This window comes from Mytilus californianus, unplaced genomic scaffold, assembly GCF_021869535.1.
Source record: "Mytilus californianus isolate M0D057914Y unplaced genomic scaffold, xbMytCali1.0.p SCAF_2, whole genome shotgun sequence".
Classification (NCBI taxonomy): Eukaryota; Metazoa; Mollusca; class Bivalvia; order Mytilida; family Mytilidae; genus Mytilus; species Mytilus californianus.
In genome coordinates, this window is record NW_026262668.1 from 139117047 (window position 1) to 139142752 (window position 25706).

Genomic DNA, 25706 nt, shown 5'->3' on the forward strand with positions numbered 1-25706 from the left:
CCGAAAAGAAAAATATGAAACAATTCAATTGAGAAAACTAACGGCCTAATTTATAACAAAACAATTTACGAAAAACAAATATGACAGACGTCAAGCAACGACAACCACTGAACTACAGGCTCCTGACTTGGGAAAGGCACATAAAGAATGTGGCGGGGTTAAACATGTTAGTGGGCGCCCACCAAATTCCCCCCCCCCCCCCCTAATCTGGGACAGTGGTGTAACAGCACAACATAAGAACAAACTATAAAAATCAGTTGAAAAAGGCTTAACTCATCAGATCGATACAAAGAAATTATTATTTAGTTTTGTTCCCCCTTAAAGATGGGGTGGATGATAATGAGACAAAGTGCAATAAAGATGGGCTGAATGATAATGAGACAACGTACAATAAAGATGGGCTGGATGATAATGAGACAACGTGCAATAACACGAATCAAGGAAATAGTGTGCTTTTGTTGGTTTCTCTTTTGTTTGACAGAAAGTTTTTAACGATGATCCGGAAATTCACTAGCGATGAGGTAATCGTTTTTCTATTAATTTTTTTTCAAATGTTTTCCCCAATATGTGTTACATACTTATTTACAAACATTCAGGTTGTATATCATGGTAACCACAACATAAATATCTAAGAACCATTTAACCCCAACATATAATTAAGAATTATGTCATAAACATATAATAAAAAAATAACAACAGTTAAAGCATTCACCATTAACAAGTTCATCTAAAATAGTCACATATAAGTATGTACTAATTAAAGTCTGCATCTGCAAATATGTGCACTAACTAGTGTTGACAGTTGGAAAGTTAAAACTTCTTAAACTAAAAAAAACAATGTCCAAATACTTCCATAATTGAAAAAAAAAAATATTTACATGACCTTTTATTCTCTAAACAAAAATAAAAAGCAACCATTTGTATATATCGGTTGTAAAATCCATTTCCTATTTCACTTAGCTAATACCTCAAAAGAATTTCCTTAAAAAATAATAAACACTATACAATCGGAATTAATGATGTTATTATTCAAATTCATATTAATAATGATTTATTATTTTAATCTTGCATAACACTATTGTTCAACTGAAAAATTGCTCGCGTGAAACGGCGTAATAACATATAACTTCGATCCCAGGCTACCAGTCAGAAACTGCGTAATAACAAATAACTTCGATCACAGGCTACCAGTCAGAAAGTGGTGATGTTAACTTCGATCACAGGCTACCAGTCAGAAAGTGGTGATGTTAACTTCGATCACAGGCTACCAGTCAGAAAGTGGTGATGTTAACTTCGATCACAGGCTACCAGTCAGAAAGTGGTGATGTTAACTTAGATCACAGGCTACCAGTCAGAAAGTGGTGATGTTAACTTAGATCACAGGCTACCAGTCAGAAAGTGGTGATGTTTGCATTGATGAATCTCTGCCTTCGATGAGATAATTTGGCGGCAATCTGGAGGTAAAAGGTTGGTGTAAAATGGAACGGCTTGTTAAATTACCATTAAATGCAAGGTCATTGTCAACTGGATGTTCAGGTAGAGACCTGAAGGAAATATCCGGTCTGTGTGAACTACCTACATATTGAGCTATTATTTCCGGTCTATTTGAACTACCTACATACTTTGCTAAGACTTGTCCTCGCTCTTCAGCAATATGCATTTGTTTCTCGCGAAGTTTCTCAGCAATGAATTCCTTGTCTTTGGAAATGGGATATAGTGCAGCTTGGAGGGTATTTTTCTCTCTTTTTTCTTGTTCCAGTGCGCGTTCTAACTCCTCACATCTGTCTTGTACGTCATTAGTGAAATGCATGATATTTGGCTTGACCTCAGTCTCGACCTCCATGTCCTTCAAAGCAATGTTTTCCTGAAATCTAATAGCAGCTAATTGTCTTTCGATGGCATACCTTTGAAGTTTGTTCCTTTCGTACATTGTCAATAAGTTTTTATGCCCAGAAACATTCATTGTCTTTTTTGTATCTTCGATATCTTTGACAAGTTGTATTTTTTCTTCATTCAGAGTTTGCATGTCCGTTTCAAGTTTTGATATTTTTCCTTTAAAGTCGTGCACTTTTAATTCAAGGTCGCTTGTTCGGTCTTCCCGTTTCAACAAATTCTGTAATTCCTTTGTCCCTCTTTCTAATTGAGATTCGTGCTCCTGAATATTCTTAGAGAGTGCAGATAAGCGTTTTGAGAACTGTCCCTCCAACGCTGCTAATTTCTGTAACCGCTCATTCAAGTCTTTTGTTTTCATGTCATCTAGTTCCAACCAACGCTTTGCTAACCATGCAGCCTTCTGAAACTTGACAAGAATATCTGGAATCAGCCTCATCAAACTATAAGTTCTTGAATTTTTCACTTTTAAGTGACAAACGGCCTTTTCGCTGTCTTGACTGAACATTTCAGAACTAAATTGAGACTCGTTGTCAATAAGGAAATCTAATTGCTCCTTTAAAAACGAAAGTCTGTGTGAGATTTTTTCTATTTCTGTAGAATCGTAAAGGTTTTTGATATCTCTAAACTCCCTCCCGAGTAGGAGCAAGGCAGCTCTTGCTAACATCTTTTTCCGTGTCGTGTGAATGTTTTCATCAGATTCCTGACTTCCGGTTTCAGAGAGTCCAAGTTGACTCCAGCCAGAAAATGAGGACAATCCTGTTACATGACTATTAAATGTTTTCACTGAATTTACGCTGAAATTTGAAAATGACATCGCTGAATCAACGGAACGTTCACGGTCAGGGCCTGTACTCCCGAATTCATAAAAGTATTTGAATAGAGGGTTGAAAACTCTGTCTACAAAGTTTGCACGAAGATCTCGTAAGTATTTCAAATTATTGAAAAACCAAATGAAATATTGTACAACTTGATCAGGTTCTTCCGGTTTCTTTTCTGGTAAATCACTCTTTTTATTTCTTTGACGCATACGACTTTTTCGTATTTCTACCTGTAGAGCCTGCCGCAGTCCCGCTAGTGTGTATATATCACGGGCCCCCTTGCAACGTCGTGCCATTTCTCGGAACATTTTAAGAAGCATGTCCACGTTAAAGTTGTCATAGCTAAGGTACACTTTCTCTTCAAAAGCTTTTATCTGTTGGTAGAGAAGGTAACTGCGGTATTTCTCTTCTAAAGTTAAAAGACGCACCTGAAATGTATTTATATAACCGATGTAATGTTTGGAACGACATAGCAATATACGAACAAGTTATTAAAAACGAAATTTCATATAATCAGTATTTTGTTTTCTATGTTGTGTTTTGTATAATGTTGTTTGTCTTTTTGTTGTTTTTCGTTTTTTTGCCATGGCATTGTCAGTTAGTTTTAGTTTTTTGCCATGGCATTGTCAGTTAGTTTTCGTTTTTTTGCCATGGCATTGTCAGTTAGTTTTCGACTTATGAACTTGAATGTCCCTTTGATATCTTTCGCCTCACTTTTGTTGCTAGAAAGTAAAAAGGGCTAGCCGACTGCCCCTTATTTTCTTGTAAAAGTGCAGAAAATTAAAAGATCGCAATTTTCGGCCTGTAGATCATTCATTTGTTTCTTTTAATTGCAGTAGACCCTTTATCTGTCTGATGTCTATCTGCATGCATGCTACTAAAACGAATAAACGAACAAACTGCAAGACAACTAATGAAATACAAAATATCACATGATTACGAATAAAGTAGATCACGTGATTTTATCCAGAACTTTTTTGTTATCGTTAACAATATCTCCCGCCTCTCAAGTTTTTAACAACTGATTAAAATCCAAGTAAATAAGAAATCTGAAATTAAAAAAAAAAAACTTCATGTGCGCCCATTTTTAAAATGATCAAACTAAAAAAACCTATAGTGCCTCTGTTGAGTATACAGAAAGATTTTTGTTTAATACATCTTGAGGTGTGTTAGAAATCTAAAAGTGTAAATCTCTCAAAAATGATAGCGGTAAATCCGTCATAACACGTAACGTTATAGTGACAATAATTTGTAATATCCAATATTCTGGCATCTCAACAGGTACGTATAATTTATAATTTTGTTGTTGGCGTTGTAACTCACTACATACCCTTGGGAGCACCCAAGTCATTTACAATGATTTTTTTAACCTACATAGATTTATGCTTATCAATCTAGTTTATACTCGTCAGATAAAATATCATATACTTTCATTATGATAGCATTGATTTGTAGACAATATGATATGACTGTTCTTTATTTTACATTTACATATTCCAATAAAAACATTGATTTTACCATTCAATTATGCATTTCAACTTTTATGCCTTATCATATATGCCTTTTATACGAATCTATTTTAATTCATTTCACTAACATATGCGTTTATTCAAACCTTTTTTTGCTAAACTTGTCTAAATATTTGACGTATTACAAGTCTGAATTAAATGCGAATGTAAAAATCCAAATGACGTAAATACCAATAATACTGTGACGTGAACCTTCTATTAGCAGACGGACATAGTTAATCTTATTCTTTAGACAACCTAAATTTATGCATATGTCGGAATATATATCTTACACAGGTCATCGACTTCCAAAAGTCCCTACTATGAAATTTTCTCTCAAGTTATTTTTATTTATATTTGTATAATGTGTTTCAATTTAAATTCATGTTATGATTAAGACTGCTCAAATATGATATTGTTATAATAGTATTCAGGAGACTTCATCAGCACGATGTATTTTTTTCTGGTCCATTTTGCTATCAATTCTATCTTTGTACGTGATTTATAGAAGTACTGATCTCAATACACATTAAAGAATTGTAATAGTAAACAAACTATCAATTCTATCTTTGTACGTGATTTATAGAAGTACTGATGTTAAAATCAGTAAATTGTAGAACTGACCTATCATGACGTAGATAGGCGGTGCTGATAATATTCAAAAGGAAAAGGAAAACAAGATAAGGAAAAAGGAATGAACACGAAAGAGTATAAACTACTTAAACTTAAGCATGAAACAACACCAGTATGTAATATATAGATAACCTGGTTATTCTTAAATGTCAATCAAATTGATACAATACTCTTTATAAAAGCTTTTACTTATGGTCAATACAAATGGTTTGTTTCAAATAAATCGTTAAGATTTACTCCTAATGATTTATGAAATGTTTGAACAGTTGAATCAATTCTCTTGTGATAACGTTGATATGTGACTTTTATAGCCCTATAAGGTATATACTAATACCTATGAAGATGTGTAACCATGGATGTTAATCGTGGTTAATCAATTAAAGTACTTCACTTTTGGGCATGTTTGTTATTACACTTTTCTTTTTACGTTACACTTTTGTTCTTACCATTATATATATATAAGAAAAGATCAAAATGACGTAATTCGTTTATTACTAAACTTTCTTGTCGACATTTGAAGGTTTTGGTTGTTCTTGTGCATTGTTTTATGTTATCTGTTTGAACGTTGCTAGCATAAAGCATTGCGTGTACCTGATGATTATTTTTTAATAAGGACGTGTTGTATTAAAAATTATAAATGTGCATTACTTAATAAATTTATTTAAAAAAAGCTCTTTACGTTTAATGTGTACACAAAAATACAATCAAGACTTAGGAAGTCAATGAAAGTTACGAAACTCATTCTAAAATTTTATTTTTCTCAATTCTCATATTCCAGTTAAAACGAACTTTAATCCACTAAGTCCACAATACATCGAGTTGTTTGTCATTCCAGCGGGAGAAACTTCATGCATATATAGAACGAGAACAAGCGATTAAGGTAGAGTTCTAAATTATAGGGCAAGAAAATGGACGGATAATTAAAACAGTGGAAAACAAGCACACATTGGATGTGTGTCCTCTATTTCAAATTCAAACCAATAAAAAACGACCTTTAAACCGCCAAGTCCAAAATATATCGAGTTATTTGTAATTTAGAAAATCATCCAGTGGCAAACATTTGATGCCTATGTATGGCGAGGTAGAGTTTTGACATAATTATATTGAGAACGCATTGCTTACAGAAGAAAACAATCACCACTGTCTCAGGTTAGGGGAGGATTGAGCGCTCACAAACATGTTTAACCCCTCCACATTCGTTATGTGCCTGTTATAGATTAGGCTGTTAGTTTTTCTCAATTGAATTGTGTCATATTTTTCATGTCGAGGCCTTTTATAGCCTTCTATACGGTATGGGGTTTTCTCATTGTTAAAGGCCGTACGGTTGCCTATAATTGCTTACATCCACTTCATTTGAACTTTGGTGGATAATTGTCTCGTTGGCAATCATACCACATCTCCTTATTTTTATACAAATAGAACAAACAGTTGGGGATTAATAGATCACAGTCTCAATTGATTTAACGCCCAAAGTTAAACTAGCAGAAACTGAAATATGGATCTACTGTTAGGCAGTTATTGCCAAAATGAATGAACAAAGTATTACAGAAAATAAGAAAGATAGCTGATTCAACTAAAGCTTATAACAACATTCTGGGAAAATAAAACCTGTCAAAGTTGATCTTAAAGTCTATCAAATAAATCTAATTTATAACTGACCTGTTGGATCAAATATTTGAAAGTTATATCCATATCAAATTCTGGACTGTCAATTGGAATTTACAAATATTTAACTTTACATCGTTAAAATTGGATTTAAATATTCACAGCAGCGTATGAATTGTTAGTATTGATCTACGGTAGTTAAAACACAACGGCGATATAGATTTTTGAACAAATCCACAGTTCTCTAACGGAAACGGATGTTTATATGTCCATACCTGAGAATCAATATACAATATATTGTCACTTGGCGGGAATCGGTCGCAAATGGCCCGCAATGTCAATTACAACCTAGGCATCGTATATTGCTTTATGTAAACATTAAATGTAAACTTATTGCAACTAAAATAAGAACAGTGTCATTTGATAGATATTTCAAGGGCGTACTGAAATGTTCAGAATTGAACTGGCAGTTGCGTGACCCGTGTTAAGAGGAATCCCTTGACTGTATGAAAAATGTACAGCTGTGATACTCATGCAAAAAGGAACCATTGGCTGTATGAGAAATGCACAACTGTTTCCCGTGTAAAGAGGAGGAATTATCTGTTGACTGAGAAATGAACAGTTGAAAACCCGTGTTAAAATACAGATCATGTATCCAAGCTTTGTTTACAAGGATCTGACAACCCTCCGGTCTACTTTCTTTTTTAGAGATCTTTCGAGATATTCTGTTTTTTTCGGATTGATACACACCTTCAAAAATTTGAAGGCTGAAATTTCATTGGCTGATGTAATCATTACCAGAACAGAAAATAAAACCTGTGTTGTCAGTTCTTGTAAGCAAAGCTTCGATAAAGGATCGTTATTTTAATCACATTGCGTGTTAAGATGAGTCCATTGACTATATGATAAAGTTACAGCTGTAAGATCCGTGTTTAGAGGAATCCGTATGGCTGTATGAGATAATACCAAATCACATTCATTTTTATAAAAAAAAAAGTTATTTCAATTTATGATTCCATGCTCTCTTCCGTGTAAGGAGCTTTAATCTACTAAAGGATGTATGCATGACCTGTTGTTACATGTGTGCCACCCATTTCATTGGTAGTCGAAAATCTAACAGTTTTCTCCGATATACTCTTTGTTTAACTTGATCTCAGCAGGGATATGCATCCATGATCTATCCATGAATATGTAGGTCTTGCATATTCATGGATAGATCGCTTCGGACGCACGAAATTATATGAAGTGTTATTTTTCATTTACTAGCACTAGGTCGATACCACTGCTACTGGATTTTTAGTCCCCAGCGGTTTCATTATCTCAGTTGCTAGTTCTTCTGTACTGATATGATTTATAACATGTTGTTGGTTTTTTTTTAAGTCTCCGTTGATGAACTGATAAGTTATTTAAAAACTAAGGTTCCAGTTACCTCGGGAAATTTACCTTAAATGAATTTGACACTTTTTTTAAGGTCCCTTTGGCCTCTAGCTCCAAGCGGTTTTAGGTCTTATACATCAGTGGCTTTCAATTTTTTAGATTTTGAGCGTTCCTGAAGAAGGTTAATCCAGAAAAGTTCTTTAGGCGTTCTTTGGACGTACAGAATTGTATAAATTGCTATTTTCGCCATCTTGATCTTCTAAAAAGAAACAACAACCCGACCAAAGAGCAGAAACAGCACAAGGCCACCAATGGGTCTTCAACATAGCGAGAAAATCCCGCACCCGGAGGCGGGCTTCAGCTGGCCCCTAAAGAGTAATGTATACTAGTTCAGCGAAAATGGACGTCCCACTAAACTCAGAAACATATAAATGAACAAAAAAAAAACAAAAACAAAAATATACAAGACTAACAAAGGCCAGAGGTTCCTGAATTGGTACAGGCGCAAACATGTTTTGTGAGATCTCAACCCTCCCCTATACCTCTAGCCAATGTGGAATAAACAAACACACAGCAATACGCACAGTAAAACTCAGTTTAAAAGAAGTCCGAGTCCGATGTTAGAATAGTATAGGTAACAGAAGCAATTAAGCAAAATGACACTGATTAACATAAATTGACACAGAACTACTAGCAGTTACTGACATGCCAGCTCCGAACCTCAGTTAAACTGATTAAAAGATTATGTCTTCATCATATGAAAATCAAGCAGAATTCCTCCCGTTAGGGGTTTAGTATCACACCATCATAAAATAAACGAGAAGAACATAACCCGTATCATGCCAAAGACTGGTTTCAGAATAAATGTGTTTATTTCCGATGCAAAGACCCTCTAAGTAAATCAATATTAATTCCAAAAAATGTCATCTTTAATGACCTGACAACAGTATCGTAACTGTATCCCTTCTGAATAAGTGTGTTTAAATGTTTGGTTAGCTTTTGAGGTGAATGACGACATTTTTGTGCTTTGTATAAAATATTACCATAAAAGATGGGATGTGAAATACCTGAACGTATAAGATGTCTGTAAGTTGATTTATATTTACGAATGATGTCCTTGTACCGATGATAAAATAAAAAAAATAAAACCCTGGTGTAATAATTTTTCAAAATACTAAGATTTCTTTCGTTAAAATAAAATACGTTGTTACATACACGAGCGAATCGAACAAGTTGAGATATATAAACACCGTAAGATGGTGCCAAGGGAACGGCACCATCTAAAAATTGTTAATTAACAATAGGAAATGAAAAATCATCTCGTTTATCGTAAATTTTAGTATTAAGCTTCCCGTTAAAGATATAAATATCAAGATCGAGGATAGGGCAGTGTTAATTGTTAGTATTAGCTTTGTTTAAAGTCAGTTCAGCAGGATAAATCTCTTTAGTGTACATACTGAAGTCGTCATTATTGAGAGCCAATGTATCATCCAAATATCTAAAAGTGTTATTACATTTTTGTATCAGATGTTGTTTCGATAGGTCTTTGCTGATTTAAGTCATTAATTGTAACTCGTGACAATATAGAAACAGGTCTGCAATAAGTGGTGCACAGTTAGATCCCATTGGAATTCCGATAACTTGACGATATACGGAATCTCCATAGCAAACAAAAATGTTATCTAGTAAAAATTGAAGTGCTTCTAAACATGAATATACATCTGTTACCTGATATCAAAGAACAAACTATTAATTAAGAAGTCAGTTATAAGAAATTCAATGCTCACGAGACAACAGAGAAGAAAACTAACAGGATATTCAAGATGACCATAATAATAAAGTCATGTCATCTTCCAGGAAGGTCGTATAAATGTCAAAGCATCACAGAAACAATGCCAAAACACATATTCACCATGACAGACATTACTGCTTATGAAATGGCTTATTCCGTTTGTTAAACAACCATGTTTGCTTATATTCACTCAGAATTTGATACAATATCAGCTTTATACCGTAGAGATGGACCATATATTATTAATACCTAACAAGTTTGGACTGCAATATTAAAAATGATATAAATTTTATTATCAGTATTTTTTTTAAAGAATTGAATGCATGCAATTAATAAGGACGTGTCATTGTAACCGTATAACATGTAAGAATCATGAAACTTTCTTATTAAAAAATGCATTCGTACTACGCTTTTCAATTTGTACAATAAAATAAAACATTTATTAAACGAATTAAAAATATCTGGTGACTGATAACTGATAAAACCATGTTATTGAAAATCCACTTTAATCCCAAAACAGTTAAAATATACATATACATACATAAAAAAAAATAAAAATCCATATAACTCCATTTTCAGTTATAACACAATTTAGTTTTCACATTTTGTCACGTCAGAGCTTTCATTAGCTGACTATACGGTATTGGTTTTGCTCATTGTGGAAGGCCGTTCAATGATATATAGTTTCTTAAATCCGCTTCATTTGGACTCTGTTAGATAGTTGTCTCATTGGCATATTCATATTTAATCATTGAATAATTGATAGTGCTCCTAAAATCTATTTATTGATATAAAATGTGTTTTGTTCTTTCCAATAAAGGAAATTTGATATAACCAGAAGTGATTGATTGACATATTTTATAAATGTTTTATTTTAATTGAAAAATAAGTCCAATAAAAGAAAGATATATGAGTATAATATGATTAATAGTGTTTTCCTGAAGTTTACTGTGAATTAATAACTTTCTTCTGTGCATCTTTGTTTCTAATATTCGCAGAAGACTTATAAAGCTAGTTTAAAACCTACCTACAACGACCAGACTGTCAAACTCCTAATGTAACACGATAGACTTTTACTAAAGCAAGTATTTTTTTTATGAAAAGGAGGTTTACTTATTTTCTAGGCTTATTTAAAATAGGTATTTAAAATAAAGGGGAGGGTTGAGATCTCACAAAACATGTACTATGAACATCAAAATTATTTATTTTGTAAAAATATTTCCTGTCTCTATTTGAACTGTACACGTATACCTAACAACATTTTCATTTACCTGTGTTTAAAGTTATTGCAAATGGCTGATATTTTTGTTCGAGCATATTGTTTTTCTTAAATTGTTTAACATTTCAAAGCGGTATAACATTTTACTTTTATTATTCTTCCCTTAGTTTATTTATTTTGTATTTACATTGTATCATAGGTCAAATTTATTTGTTCAGTGTATGTTCACTGGTGTTAAAATGTCCTTTGATTGAGTTAAGCTATTTCAGTTGATATTTTATAGTGTGTCTTTCTATGTTGTGATGTTACACTATAATTTCAGAAAAAGGGTGAAGGTTTGGTACCATTAAAACGTTTAAACCCGCTGCATTTGTTTGCACCTGTCCTGAGTCAGGAATCTGATGTTCAGTAGTTGTCGTTTGTTGATGTGGTTCATAAGTGTTTCTAGTTTCTCGTTTTTAATATAGATTAGACCGTTGGTTTTACTGTTTGAATGGTTTTACACTAGTAATTTTTTAGGTCCTTTATAGCTTGCTGTTCGGTGTGAGCCAAGGCTCCGCGTTGAAGGCCGTACTTTGACCTATAATGGTTTACTTTTATAAATTTTGACTTGGATGGAGAGTTGTCTCATTGGCACTCATACCACATCTTCTTATATCTATTAACCCCGCCGCATTTTTGCGCCTGTCCCAAGTCAGGAACCTATGGCCTTTGTTAGTCTTGTATGTTTTTTAAGTTTAGTTCATTTATATGTTTTAGAGTTTAGTATGACGTCCATTTTCACTGAGCTAGTACACAATTTTATTTAAGGGCCAGCTGAGGACCACCTCCGGGTGCGGGATTTTCTCGCTGCGTTGAAGACCCATTGGTGACCTTCGGCTGTTGTCTGCTCTTTGGTCGGGTTGTTGTCTCTTTGACATATTCCCCATTTCCATTCTCAATTTTGTTTTTGTTTCATGCCATACTGACCAAATCAAATGTTTAAGGTGTATTACATTTGCAAGCATTACCATTACATGCATTACGTGTAAACTCATCGAACCTTTAAACAAACTTATTAGTAAAGGTTATCTAATTAATGTTGTAATAAGATCTTTGAATATTGTTTACATTGGCACAAGTATCGTTTTTGTCATCAACAAATTAAAACATGACTAAATTTGTATTCTTTTCGAATGGTTTTTTGGATGTATAAATACACATCCACGTTCATTTTCTATATAGAGATTGCTTTTTCTATATATGACTTTATACATATTTATTATAAGGTTAAATCCAAACTATCCTACTGCCTGTCGATACTTTTATTTTGGCATTGCACAAGTCTTATTTTGGCATTGCACAAGTCTTGTCTTCTTTGACTGTCTATGGCGTTAAACACTAAATCCCTGGGATGTGGTTTAGTTGATTTTAGTCTCTGATGCATGATTTTTTATTATTAATTGTTTTTGGCTTTTAACTAGCTTTCAGTAACTGCGAGTACTCTCAAATCGTACTTTCGTGTTAATTTGACCTGTTACACAATTTGTAATGCGTTTTTGTTATTCAATGTTTACTAATTTTGTGTTATATCTCGTCTCACTATTTTTAATAAGAGATAAGTATATAGTATGACGATAAATTTTCACTGCTGTTCTCGTACTATGAACAACAAATTTATTTATTTTGTAAAAAAATATCTCCGTACTCCTAACAACAAAATTATTATATTTAAATTTACCTGTGTACGTTATTTTTATTTAACACCATTTTGTCCACGGTTATAGTTGTCTTTTTGACATTGTGTCATAGATCAAATTTATTCGTTCAGTGTATGTTTACTTGTTTTTGTTAATATGTCTTTTTGATTGAGTTAAGCAATTTCAATTGATATTTTATAGTTTGTCTTTTTATGTTGTAATGTTACACTACTATTTCAGGTTAGGGTGAAGGTTGGCGCCTATTAAAACGTTTAAACCCGCTGCATTTGTCTGCACCTGTCCTTAGTCAGGAACCTGTTTCAGTGGTTGTCGTTTGTTGATGTGGTTCTAAAGTGTTTTTCGTTTCTCGTTTTTTTATATAGATTAGACCGTTGGTTTTCATGTTTTAATTGTTTTACACTAGTCATTTTGGGGCACTTTATAGCTTGCTTTTCGGTGTGAGCCAAGGCTCCGTGTTGAAGGCCATACTTTGACCTATATTTGTTTACTTTTTACACATTGTGACTTGGATGGAGAGTTGTCTCATTGGCACTCATACCACATCTTCTTATTTCTATTTGGAAGTAAAATATCGGACGTTTGCGCGTTGCTTTTTGTTACATTTGCAAGATGTCGTTGACAAGTGTTACTCGTCCATTGATCACATAGCTTTATACTATCTATAACTGGATTTACATTTGTAAGATAAAATTACTAAAACCGGTATATTAACATTGTACAGGAAAATTGCCGTAAAGATTTACGGACATAATATGTGTGCTCTAACCGAATAATAAACAAATAAAATCAAATGGTAAGTTTTTGTATGTAAATTGTGTGAAACATCAAAGATTTTCTACAACGATATATCTGAGTTCCATTTCGAAAACAAAAATCGGTATACCTATAGAACATATGTCAACTGCATTATGTTTTTACATGATCATAGACAGATTAAAAGATGAAATGCCTATAAACAGATAAAGATAGAAAAAGAAAGGAAGAAGGAAAAAAAATTAATAAAAACAAAGAAATGTTAATAATTCGATTAAAAGGTAGTTTCTTTACCTGTATCTTTTCAGCAGTTTTATGACTTTTCGAAGTTTCTTCGTCTGTAGAACTGAAATAAAAAGAAATACCGTCTGTGATATAAATTAAAATACCTAAATAAATAAATAAATCAAAGTCTTCGCGATAAAAACTACATTTTTCTATTATTGACTTAATTGCAAAGTTTGCAAATATGGCATTAGCGTCAATAAAGTGATTCTACCCTCCTATTTGTTAAAGCGTTCTTTACGTGAGCCGAGACGCTGGCATTCTCAAAACACTCGGATATTCTAGTATAAATGTCTGTATACAGACCGGACAAGACAGTGGTTTTATACATTCCCCACATACACACAGACATACTCTTGGCAACTTAATCAGACTGGACAAGACTGTGTTATTATACGTTCCACACAGCCACACATACATCCATTTGGCAAGCTAAACAGATCGGACATGACTGTGTTATTATACGTTCCCCACAGACACATAGACATCCTCTTGGCAACTTAATCAGACTGGACAAGACTGTGTTATTATACGTTCCCCACAGACAAACAGACATTCTCTTGGCAAGTTAAACAGATCGGACAAGACAGTGTTATTATACGTTCCCCACAGACAAACAGACATTCTCTTGGCAAGTTAAACAGATCGGACAAGACAGTGTTATTATACGTTCCCCACAGACAAACAGACATTTTCTTGGCAAGTTAAACAGATCGGACAAGACTGTGTTATTATACGTTCCCTACAGACAAACAGACATTCTCTTGGCAAGTTAAACAGATCGGACAAGACTGTGTATTATACGTTCCCCTACAGACAAACAGACATTCTCTTGGCAAGTTAAACAGATCGGACAATACAGTGTTATTATACGTTCCCCACAGACAAACAGACATTCTATTTGCAACTTAATCAGACCAGGTATGACTGTGTATTTATACGTTCCCCACAGACAAACAGACATCCTCTTGGCAACTTAATTAATCAGACCGGGTATGAATGTGAATTTATACGTTCCCCACCGACATCTCCCATGTTGATGGAGGGTTGTGCGCCCTCTAACATGTTTAACCCCGCAACATTAAGTATATAAAAACTAATTGTGACTAGAGATATACTAGACAATATAAAACTTTTTTTTTAGATTTCAAAACAGTTGTATTGATATTTCGTAGTGTTCATATGTTATTTAAAAAAAAAGATGGAGGTTAAAATTGTAGTCCACTACAATACAATATACAATATGTGTTAATTCCAGTTAAGGTCCCCAGGGGGGGGGGGGGGGGTGACAAGGATACAGTTATATCAACGTATACAAACAATATAGTACAATAATACAATGTATAATACCGACGTAATAATAGTTGAGGGATAACTAGTAATTCAGATTTTTCAGTTAGCATTATAATGTGCACGTGGGGAACTGGTTTTACTTATTACGTCACTAAGTGAAATAAAATATATATATATCCGATCAGTTTGTAACAAAATACAATATATAATAAGAGCAGTGTTTGATGTAAAAACAAGGAGGTATGCTTGCCAATGAGACCCTATAATATGACGTGGAGGTGACAATTCGTTGATACCTGTTATCATTAAGGTGTTTTATATGTATTATTAGCCATTTGTGTTGGGATTTTTTTTATTGTCGTTTGTTTATGGGTTGAAGGTTGTACTCTGATCTTGAAACATTTATGTCTCTACACACTGAGATCACGCCAAATTATGTTTCAATTACCAAAATGTATTGTTCAAATGGCAGATTTCAAATCTATTTTTCCCTTTTCTGCACTGAAACTTTAAGAATTCGACAACATTATATTATTGTATAGATTTAAACCAGTACTATTTGAACTCTTTATCATACTCAAAATTCAATTTGGCAGTACAGAAATAAACTCATTTATAAATATACCTCTTCCTAAACCTATCATTATACAACAGAATATTCTGTCAGTCTTTTCATGTGTAAATATATACACATGATAAGCAAAACTAGAATAGACTGAATAATGTCACCACTTGGCTGAATTAGAGGGTTATGAAGTAAAAATTATAATTTGTATGCACTGTACAGGACTCAGTAGTAAACAGGTCAATGAGAAGATTGAAGGTTTGTCGACGGTGCTCATAAATTCTGTGTAAAACGATTCAATTTGCAAGGTACACATGCAAAATAAGATCACTGATCAATATATTTACACTTTATGAATGCTGTACCTTTTTGTGTTAATATGAAGAAGTTTAAAATAAAAATAACACTACATACAAAAATAGGCATCATCTACATGAAACTCAATATTGACGAATTTCTTATTTTTTATCAAGCGTTCTCGTTCTAATGCACGGTTTAAACTGAAACACACATATTTCACTAATGATAAATCCATAAGGATTTTTTCTCATTTAATTTTTTAACTCTCCCGCTGTATATACCTATACCGTTATTAAATAAGAGACACTTATTTGTTAAAAATTAAATTCCTAGTTTCATTCATTTAGTCGCGCGCCATTTTCTGGTACAAATGGCAAGTTCTAACGACATTGAAAAAACGACAACAAAAATATTTCCAGGGTAACATACAGTCTTCAAAAGAAAACACGATAGGTTGTACTATAGGTCAAGTTCTAATCCCCTCTTGTTCAAACAAGCTGTGAACAAATTCAACAAAGACTATCAAAGACCTACTAACAGCACCATATTCCCTTGAGACAAAATCACTCGAGATATAACAAAAGTACAACCACAAAAGAGGTTCCTAAATTGTGTCGGGCAGATGCACATGGTTAAATTAGTTTGACGAGATTTCAACCCTCTCCATCAACACAATAGTTACATAGTAACAGTCGTCTTTGTTACCGTTTTTTTATGGGAAAGGTGTGTCAAATTGAATGCAGCCATATTTCCCTGTGCTTCGCAATTTTTACCATGTCAGGCGCTGCTGGAATAATCCGCCATAATGCTTTAATATTTGTTTGATTTATATAATATACCTTGTCTACTTTGTTTCAGGTTATAGACTCAGTAAGGTTTCACTGGAACTCCCACAAGCTAAGTTTTTAAAATTTATGTAGTTTCTACCTAAAGAGTTATATACTTTGGTTTTCATTGATATCACAAATTTACCGTTTTTTTTCTGCTTAGCATTATGGATTGTTTTGAATAATTTGTTTATAGTGATCAATGCAAAAAGATAAAATGAATTGAAAACTAACTGTGTGTAACTTTTTGTATGATTCTTCAAGAATTACAATGTAAGCTTACCATAGAACTTCAAGTTCAAAGAAATATAAAATTCATATACAAAGGATGATTAAATAGCTCAAAAATGCATTTATTTTACATAAAATTTAATGGACCTTTAACTTTAAAAGTCGGTTCTTCATGTGGAAATTTTCTTTTAAGGATTCATTATATGTATTATGTATTAAAACATCTATGTCTAATCAAAACCTGGAATTACTTTGTACGAAAAAACTCTTCTTAACCGTCCTTATTTAGTATCTTCGTGTTATCTTTTTTTCCTCACTTCTTTATCAGTTAATTTCCACTTTCTATCAAATGCAAATTAAAGTAGGAAAATAGCAAATGGCATTTATAATTCATAATCAAATATCAATTTTGAAGAAGTTTATGTTTCTACTATACAGAAGTTTTAAAAAATGCACTGTCAATTTTCATAAAAGGATGACTTTGCTTATTTGTATATTACGTAACATTACTGCAATAAAAGGAACAGAAATAATATGACATAATGATAACATTACAGATGATATTAATGCACCCTACCGAGAACAAGGAATTCATTCTCCCTTTCTGACACTGATGTCATGTCTTTTACAACACAATTCAATATCAATGACTTTATATTATGTATTGAACTTTTTAGAAGATTAGAACACAAATTTTGATCATATCTGGAATACGATGATATCTTCGAGTGTAAGGCGTTGTTCTGTCGTCAAAAGAAACAAAAGGGACCGATAAAATTTACAATAAATAGTACACTGTCCTATAAAGATTCATTTCTATGCGAGCAATAGTTCTTATTTAAAAGATACGAGTAGAGGAACACTTATTTGTGATGACAGTTTCTATGCGAGTAAGATGTCTTATTTAAAAGGTATGAACAGATGTGCACTTAATTTGTGATGACAGAAGCGTTGAAGTACTATAGTACTTCCATGGTTTAAACAATATAACCTCCTTGGTATAAGTTATATACATATATGCTGGTAATCTCGCTACCATCCAACACAATAATTGACTTCATGTGATTTATTCATGCCATGATTTTTTATGACGTAATATGAAGACCTATGTTTATTTCAAAAGGAGATGTACATGAAGAAGTGCACAAGAAATTTCCTATATTTTAATTGTGTAGTTGTTTTACAGAATAGGACTGTAAAAATGTGACATATATATATAATAAAACTACACCCCCCCCCCCCTTTTTCCCCTTTAAGAAAGCATTACCCCTTGCATCCCCATCCCAAATTTGTCTTTTCTTCTGAGATTTTGTCAAGGAAGTCAATGAATATTACACTTTATATAAATTTCGTGCGTCCATAATCGGCCTTCAATTCATCATAAAAAAGGTCACAGGACCCCTTTTTTGTTGTCATGCAAATTTTTGAAAATCACAATTAAAGGACCGTTTACACGTTTTTTTCTTCTTTGAAGCGCATATTTTTGTATGTTTATTTCAACGAAAGTCTTAAAATGTCCAAATATGCGTCAGTTAAGACTTAAGACCGATAAGGAACAAGACCTTTTTTTATATAAAGGGCTGACTACTTCATCAACTATAATTTATGATCATCTCTTAGACTGTTCACTGTTAATAATGATTTATTCGTAAAGATATAAGTAATTTAACGTGGATCAGTTGTGTTTAAGTGCACAAAGAGTAAAAAGGTATCTATAAAAAATGATCGTAAAAAACTCACACACGACAATGACATAAATATGATAATGAATTACCAAGATGATATCTTAGTTAGCCAACAGCAGCAAAGTGATTTATTCATAATAAAATGTATATTATATGTAAAATAATCAAAAAAGGTCAAGACAGGGTACATTGATATTATTTATCATACGGAATATATTATGTATTATTCATTGTAAGGTGTCAAATACAATCTGAACATTTTGTATTCATTTGTGGTTAATCATAAAAAAGACTTTAGAAAACGTTTCTTCCTTGTTAAAATCTAATTTATTCTCATTATTCCAGAATCAATTAAAGTGTTAAATATTTGAGATGAGTAAACGGTTTAGTATAGAAAACCATCAAAAGCAATACAAATAAACACTATTATCCTTGAAAATGACAATGATTATAATTTATGATAATGTTGAATTATGATTTGTATGTCATGGTGTCCCCTTTACAAGTTCAAACCTATAACTCGATCACACATGTACTAACTCTTTTGACGAGGAATTTAAATGAACATAAGTCATACAATATTTGGGTTTTATCTTTTTACCAATAATTTTTGAACCACGTCAAAGACCGAATTTATTAATTTTTAATTGACGTCAGTTTTTGTATTGAGCTGATACAGTTGTAGATATTATTTAGATTCATCATTTAGATATATCTCGACACGTCATTGGTGAAACAGATTCTTTTATTTTGTGAACTAGGGATTTCAAGATTTTATTTGAACACTGAAACACAGATACATGTGTAACACGAGATCACAATAACAACATTACATAAAAGTGAAATAAATCTGATATTACAGTATTTTTTCATGGGTTTGATTTAGATATTCCTTTTCTTAAATATAATTATAAGTTCATGAATGTTTTTCCCCTTATTCTTCCTCTTATTTACCCTTTTTAATTTTAGTTTTTGTTTGATTTCTGTTATTTGTTAATTGCTCTTAATGTTTTCTTTTATTCGTACTGCAAAACTTTAGTCATGACTTGTAACATTATCAGAATTTTACAATAATATACATGTTATACAAGAATTGTTTTTTTTTTATAACGAATCGATTATGTTTATTCTGAAAACCAAAGACTTACTGCCACTGGAAATTTTGCAATGAACGACTATCAGAACTAAGAGACAGTATAAAAATACAATTCTTATAAATTCTATATAGATTGTTGGTTCTGGTAAGGATTTATCTCTACTCATGTTAGTATAGATATTAAAAAGTTGTTAACATCGAAGTCTTTCTCAGAACATATATTATTGATTAAAGTTTCAGAAATTTAATATAATGTTGCTGGATCTTTATGTAAAACGATGAAAAATATTGTAGAGATGTTTTGGAAATAATACATAACGGATACACATTAAGAAACGTTGTTTCGTTAAAAGATACTGCCGGCCCGATAAGCGTTTCAAGAAATTCGCGCTTCTGTTGTATATTTTATTGACTTATGTTCTAATGTACGTTATGAAGATGTACATTTACTTTGTAACAAATTCAGTTCTTGATCATAGCTGGTATCATGATTTTTGGTAGGACATAATCAGCGTAAATTCAATGGTGTCTATATGGGCAGTATCTCTGCATCTAAATTCACAACTATAGTTTTTTCGTGCAGCGCTATCTTCAAATTAGAAAATGATGAATTGAACTTTTTCTCCAAGATTTGTGTTTACAACGTGTAAAAAGCCTAACAATATATATATTTATATGTGTTTGTGTTCGTAATGGACATAAAGCGACAGTGCTCACCACGTTATTCTATATTTTGAAACCGTAACCTCATTTTTTTTGTTTAATATATCTCATGTACACCGAATATCTAAGGAAATAAAATCATATATCCGCTTACTAAAACTATTTTTGCGAAATCCGTTCAAAACTTCAATTTTGTTTTTATTAACTTTTAATTTTTCTCGTATCAGAGTGTTCAAATAACAACCTAATTCTATGGAATGATGCTACTAGAGTAGATTTGAATCATGAAGATATCGTACATACTTGAACGCGCTAGTATAAGTACACTATACTGGAATTTCAGTTAAATGAATATGATTCAAAGTTTTATCCATAATTTGCAAAAAAGAAAAACAAAACTAATTTTCATATTAAATTACAGATGCACCATGGGTTCATAAGCCGAGTTGCGAACTTTAATGATTTTTAGTAAAACAGACAGAGTTTTGTGCAGAGTACAAAGAAGACTGTAAAGTCCGACGATAATTTATGTAAAATGGTTGGAAACCAAGATTTGGATAAAACGATATTTTATCCCCAAAGCAATACTTTACCCGAACATTCAAGTCCAACCTTGAACTTTGACCTTTTGATAAAAAATAAGATTAATATGAATCTTTTCCATTCCATGATGCAAACACAAAAGATGTTTTTTAAAAGTTGGACATATGGTTGAAAGATAAATTCAGAAACTAAAATGTTTCCCAAATTTCAGTCTTCCTAAATTGGCTCTGACTTTGATCGATTGACACAAAACCATTAGGAGTCTTTATCATCCAACGGGACATGGACATTATCGGACAAACATTTGCAAAATCTGGATCGATTGACACAAAACCATTAGGAGTCTTTATCATCCAACGGGACACTGGACATTATCGGACGAAGATTTGTAAAATCTGGATCGATTGACACAAAACCATTAGGAGTCTTTATCATCCAACGGGACATGGACATTATCGGACAAAGATTTGTAAAATCTGGATCGATTGACATAAAACCATTAGGAGTCTTTATCATCCAACGGGACATGGACATTATCGGACAAATATTTGTAAAATCTGGATCGATTGACACAAAACCATTAGGAGTCTTTATCATCCAACAGGACATGGACATTATCGGACAAAGATTTGTAAAATCTGGATCGATTGTCATAAAACCATTAGGAGTCTTTATCATCCAATAGTCACTGTGACCTTGAACCTTAACCTATTGAACCCAAAATTATGAGGGGTCTTCGTTACTACATTTGGCATAGCAAATAAAGTTTTGTAAAATTTGGACATATTATGGTTCAAAAGATAACATCTGGAAACTAAAGAAAAAAAATGGCAAAATGCGAGTCTATTAATAGCTGATGTGACATTGACCCTTGACACACAAACAATAGGGGTCTTCTAATAAGTAGTTTTGAGCACCATTTTAAATTATTTCAAAATTAAAATAATCCTCACTTATTCAAAACAAATATAAATTTTAAACTAATTCCATTTATGAACATAAATCAGTAAATTAACCATTCAGATTTACTTAGCAATACAATTAAGCGAACAAAGTGGAGAACTGTCACATACTTTTATTTCTCTACTTCAACGGCCGATTTAAGAAGAATTGATTCTAAAAAAAATAGATAACGGTCAATGAATGGCCTGAGGTCACAGCAATGGTTATTAATCCTACTTCTTTACACGATTTAATACAAGCCTCTTTAGCGAATGAGTTCCTGCAAATTGAGGACAATAAAAGAAAGTCCGTTTATGCGCCACTACTTAACAATAAATATAACTAGGTATAAATCAACAAAGGGATTAACATCATTTGATATTACATATCATTTACAATATAGACAAACAGCAAAAATGTAAATAAATAAACATCAACACCAACCTATGATTTTTTATGTACTTGTTTATTTACAATTCTGGTCACAAAGATTCTTTAGTAAGGAATTAAGGTGATCAGTAAGCATGTTGCACCAAATGTAAAGTGTTACTTTCATTGTCATAGTTTAATACCGAAATCTGTTTAAAGGGCATCCTTAACAATTATGGCTTAAAAGAGTCCAATAAATAAATAATAATGGCCTTAAAATTAGAATAATGAAGCCCAAAGATATATATATAAAATGTGAATAAGATATAACAAAATAGTGAAACAGAAATATAGGTAAAAGTACTAAATTTGCAGATCCTCAATCCACACCACAAGTTAAAAAGATAAGTCAAAGTCGATTAAAACCTATTTCAGTTAGTATAAATTAAGGCGACAGTAGTTTACTTATGTTCAAATCTCCTAAATCGATAAGGGAGCGACAAATCAAGGTCGTAAACAAAAGCTGCGGGAATCACATGAACTCCCAATGGAGCGAGACCGGGTGTGTCTCCTGATATACATGTATCACCCGCCATGCAAACTCACACTCAGTAATAATTTCACAATCGCGAAAGAAATTTCAGATAATGTTTTAATGGTGAATCATTTTTGCATTGTAGAATTTGCATTGTTCTTATGCCTTCAACCCCTCGGGTGTATAAATTTGCAGTTTTACAATCAACCCCTCGGGTGTGCATTTCTATAATAAAATAAAAAGGCAACATCAATGACTCTACATGCTCTCCATGACAACGTTACAAATGTCCGTAAATATATTTAAAATAAAACAAAGAAAAGCTTCATTTTGTTTCGTTATTTCCTGGTTAAAATATATCATGTAAAAATAATAATGAAAAGGTTCTTTTTCTAGTTTTGTACGTTTTTAAACGTGTGCGCATTTTTTTGTATGAAACACTTCCTATATATATAGATTTTTCTTTAAGAATATCATCGATCATTTTTTTAAATATCCACAATTTGTCCAATATTTTGTCAAAAGTGCATATAAAAGTGCCATTTTAACCATCGTCAGATATTTAGGATTTGGTTAGGTATTCAGAGTTCAGAATAAAAATATAAGAAATTCAAAGTACATACAGGAATTTGGAATGATATTACTGCCAATTAAGTTAAGATTGAAAATATTAAAAATTGGCCCTGTTCTGAAATAAATATATTGTAAATATTGGCCTTCGCTCATATAATAATTCTCTGCAAATTAGGCATGATTTAAAACAAGAATCACAGATATTGGTTGACAGTTCGACGAAAAAAACTACACAAAAAGCCCACTGCATTCAAGAGATCATGTCTGGACCGTTGAACGTTCAAAGAATCGCTGTTCTAATTGACATCACTATTAAATATAATTACTTATTCTTTGTTTTCTCCTGAATGAACCGAACTTTCAGTTTTGGAATACAATATTATCATTGGTTTTATTTTTATTTTTTTATTGTTCAGGAGGTATCTTTTTGCATTATTCGTAAAAATAGATTGTTTGATATTAATTACCTCGTTACAGTAATTCTTGGAATAGATTGTGGAACTGCAGTATTGGTCATCTGTTCCTTTAACACCATGTTCATGTCCTTTTTAAGAGTATTTCACGTCCCTTTATTGTAAAACTTTCATATAGAACTCATAACACGCTGACACAGTACAACTCGAGAGTATATCTCCTGCTTATATATTTGATGGATGACTTTGACTGTTAATTTCCCATCTGATATTACACCTGCAAAGTGTCACTACTTAGTGTGATATAACGGAGAAGTAACATTTATTTATTTCAATAGACACCAATATGATTCGTTTTCTCAATAAAAACGACCCACTGCGCCACAAAAACTAATTTCAATAACATCATCCAACCATACAATAAAATCTTAATCGACTTAAACGCAATTCTCTACTTTTATTTGAAAACCTTTTGTTCATCTTTTGTACACTTCAAACAATGTTTATTTACATCATCTTGACTTGAAAAGTAAATACCTTTAATCCCTTTAAATCTTTTGTTGCTATCTTTTGTTAAAGACGAGATCTTAAATCGGTATTACAGAAAATATGTGTTATATCTTTTCTTATATTTGTTTGCAGTTGTTCACTTACTTTTGTTAATTGTTAATTATTTTTTATATATATATTTGATAATATTGGCAGTTTTCTTCTGACTGCCAGCTTAAATGTGCAAGTAGTTGATTTGAATGGGTGGCAGTCTTAACATAAATGAAAAGATTTTTAATGGGTGGCTTTCTATATAAAAGTATAGTTGGAATAACTGCCTAATACGAAGGTGATTTGAATGACTGACTGCCAAACTAATGTGAAGGTGGTCTGAATGACTGACTGCTAACCTATTGTGAAGGTGGGCTGATATTTATAGGTATATATGACAGATGGACGATAGAGTAGTCGACATGTGGTATATATGACAGATGGACGATAGGATGGTCGACATGCGGTATCTATGACAGATGGACAATAAGATAGTCGACCTGTGGTATCTATGAAAGATGGAAGAACGAATCGTCGACAAATGGGATCTATGATAGATGGACGAAAGGATAGTCGACATGTGGTATCTCTTGCAGATAGACGATAGGATAGTCGACATGTGGTTTAAATGGCAGATGGACGATAGTCGACATGTGGTATTTATGACAGATGAACGATAAGATAGTCAACAGGTGGTACATATGGCAGATCGACGATAGGATAGTCGGTATGTTGGGTCTAAGACATATGGACAATAGTCGACATGTGGTATGTATGACAGATGGACGAAAGGATAGTAGACAGGTGGTTTTTATGGCAGATGGACGATATGATAGTTGACAGGTGGTATATACGGCCGATAGGATGGTCGATTTATTAGGTTTATGACATATGGAAGATACTTGACATGCAACATGTATGTCCGTTGGACAATAGTCGACATGTGGAATTTATGACATATGTACGACAGCCGACATGTAGGATCGATAATAGATGGACAATATTCGGTGTGTGGGGTTTATGTCATATGAACGATACTCGATATGAAGAACCTATGACCGTTGGGCAAAATTCGGTGTGTGGCGTCCATGACATATGGACGATATACGACATGTTTTATCTATGACAGATGGACGATAGGATGGTCGACTTGTTGTATCTATGACAGATGGACGATAGAATAGTCGACATGTGGTATCTATGGCAGATAGACGGTAGAATGGACGACATGTTGTATATATGACATATGGACGATATACGACTTGTGGTATCTATGACAGATGGACATTAGGATGGTCGACGTGTGGTATCTATGACAGATGGACGATAGGATAGTCGACATGTGACATGTATGACAGATGGACGATAGGATACTCGACATGTGGTATGTATGACAGATGGACGATAGGATAGTCGACAGGTGGTATCTATGGCAGATGGACGATAGGATAGTCGGTATGTGGGGTCTATGACAGATGGACGATAGTCGACACGTAGGGTTTATGACCGATTGGACGATAGGATGTTCGACAAGTGGTACCTATGGCA

At 32.8% G+C, this 25706-nt stretch overlaps 1 protein-coding gene across 1 annotated transcript; it reads right to left on the bottom strand.

Annotated features, from left to right (window-relative positions):
- Positions 1-202: 202 nt before the first annotated feature.
- On the bottom strand, positions 203-23939 carry LOC127731233 (uncharacterized). Its single transcript, XM_052240228.1, has 3 exons — positions 23673-23939; positions 13593-13644; positions 203-3139 (listed from the first exon to the last, which is right to left on the bottom strand). The coding sequence occupies exons 1-3, from the start codon at positions 23744-23746 to the stop codon at positions 1385-1387; spliced, it is 1881 nt and encodes a 626-aa protein (XP_052096188.1). The 5' UTR covers positions 23747-23939; the 3' UTR covers positions 203-1384.
- Positions 23940-25706: the final 1767 nt, after the last annotated feature.

What these genes read in the sequence shown, in the direction of transcription:
- LOC127731233 (XM_052240228.1), bottom strand. Translation starts at nt 23,746, where the DNA reads ATGAACATGGTGTTAAAGGAACAGATGACCAATACTGCAGTTCCACAA. An exon ending in CCAAGAATTACTGTAACGAG is followed by an intron (nt 13,645 to 23,672) that starts GTAATTAATATC and finishes TTTTTATTTCAG; the next exon opens with TTCTACAGACGAAGAAACTT. An exon ending in AAACTGCTGAAAAGATACAG is followed by an intron (nt 3,140 to 13,592) that starts GTAAAGAAACTA and finishes AATACATTTCAG; the next exon opens with GTGCGTCTTTTAACTTTAGA.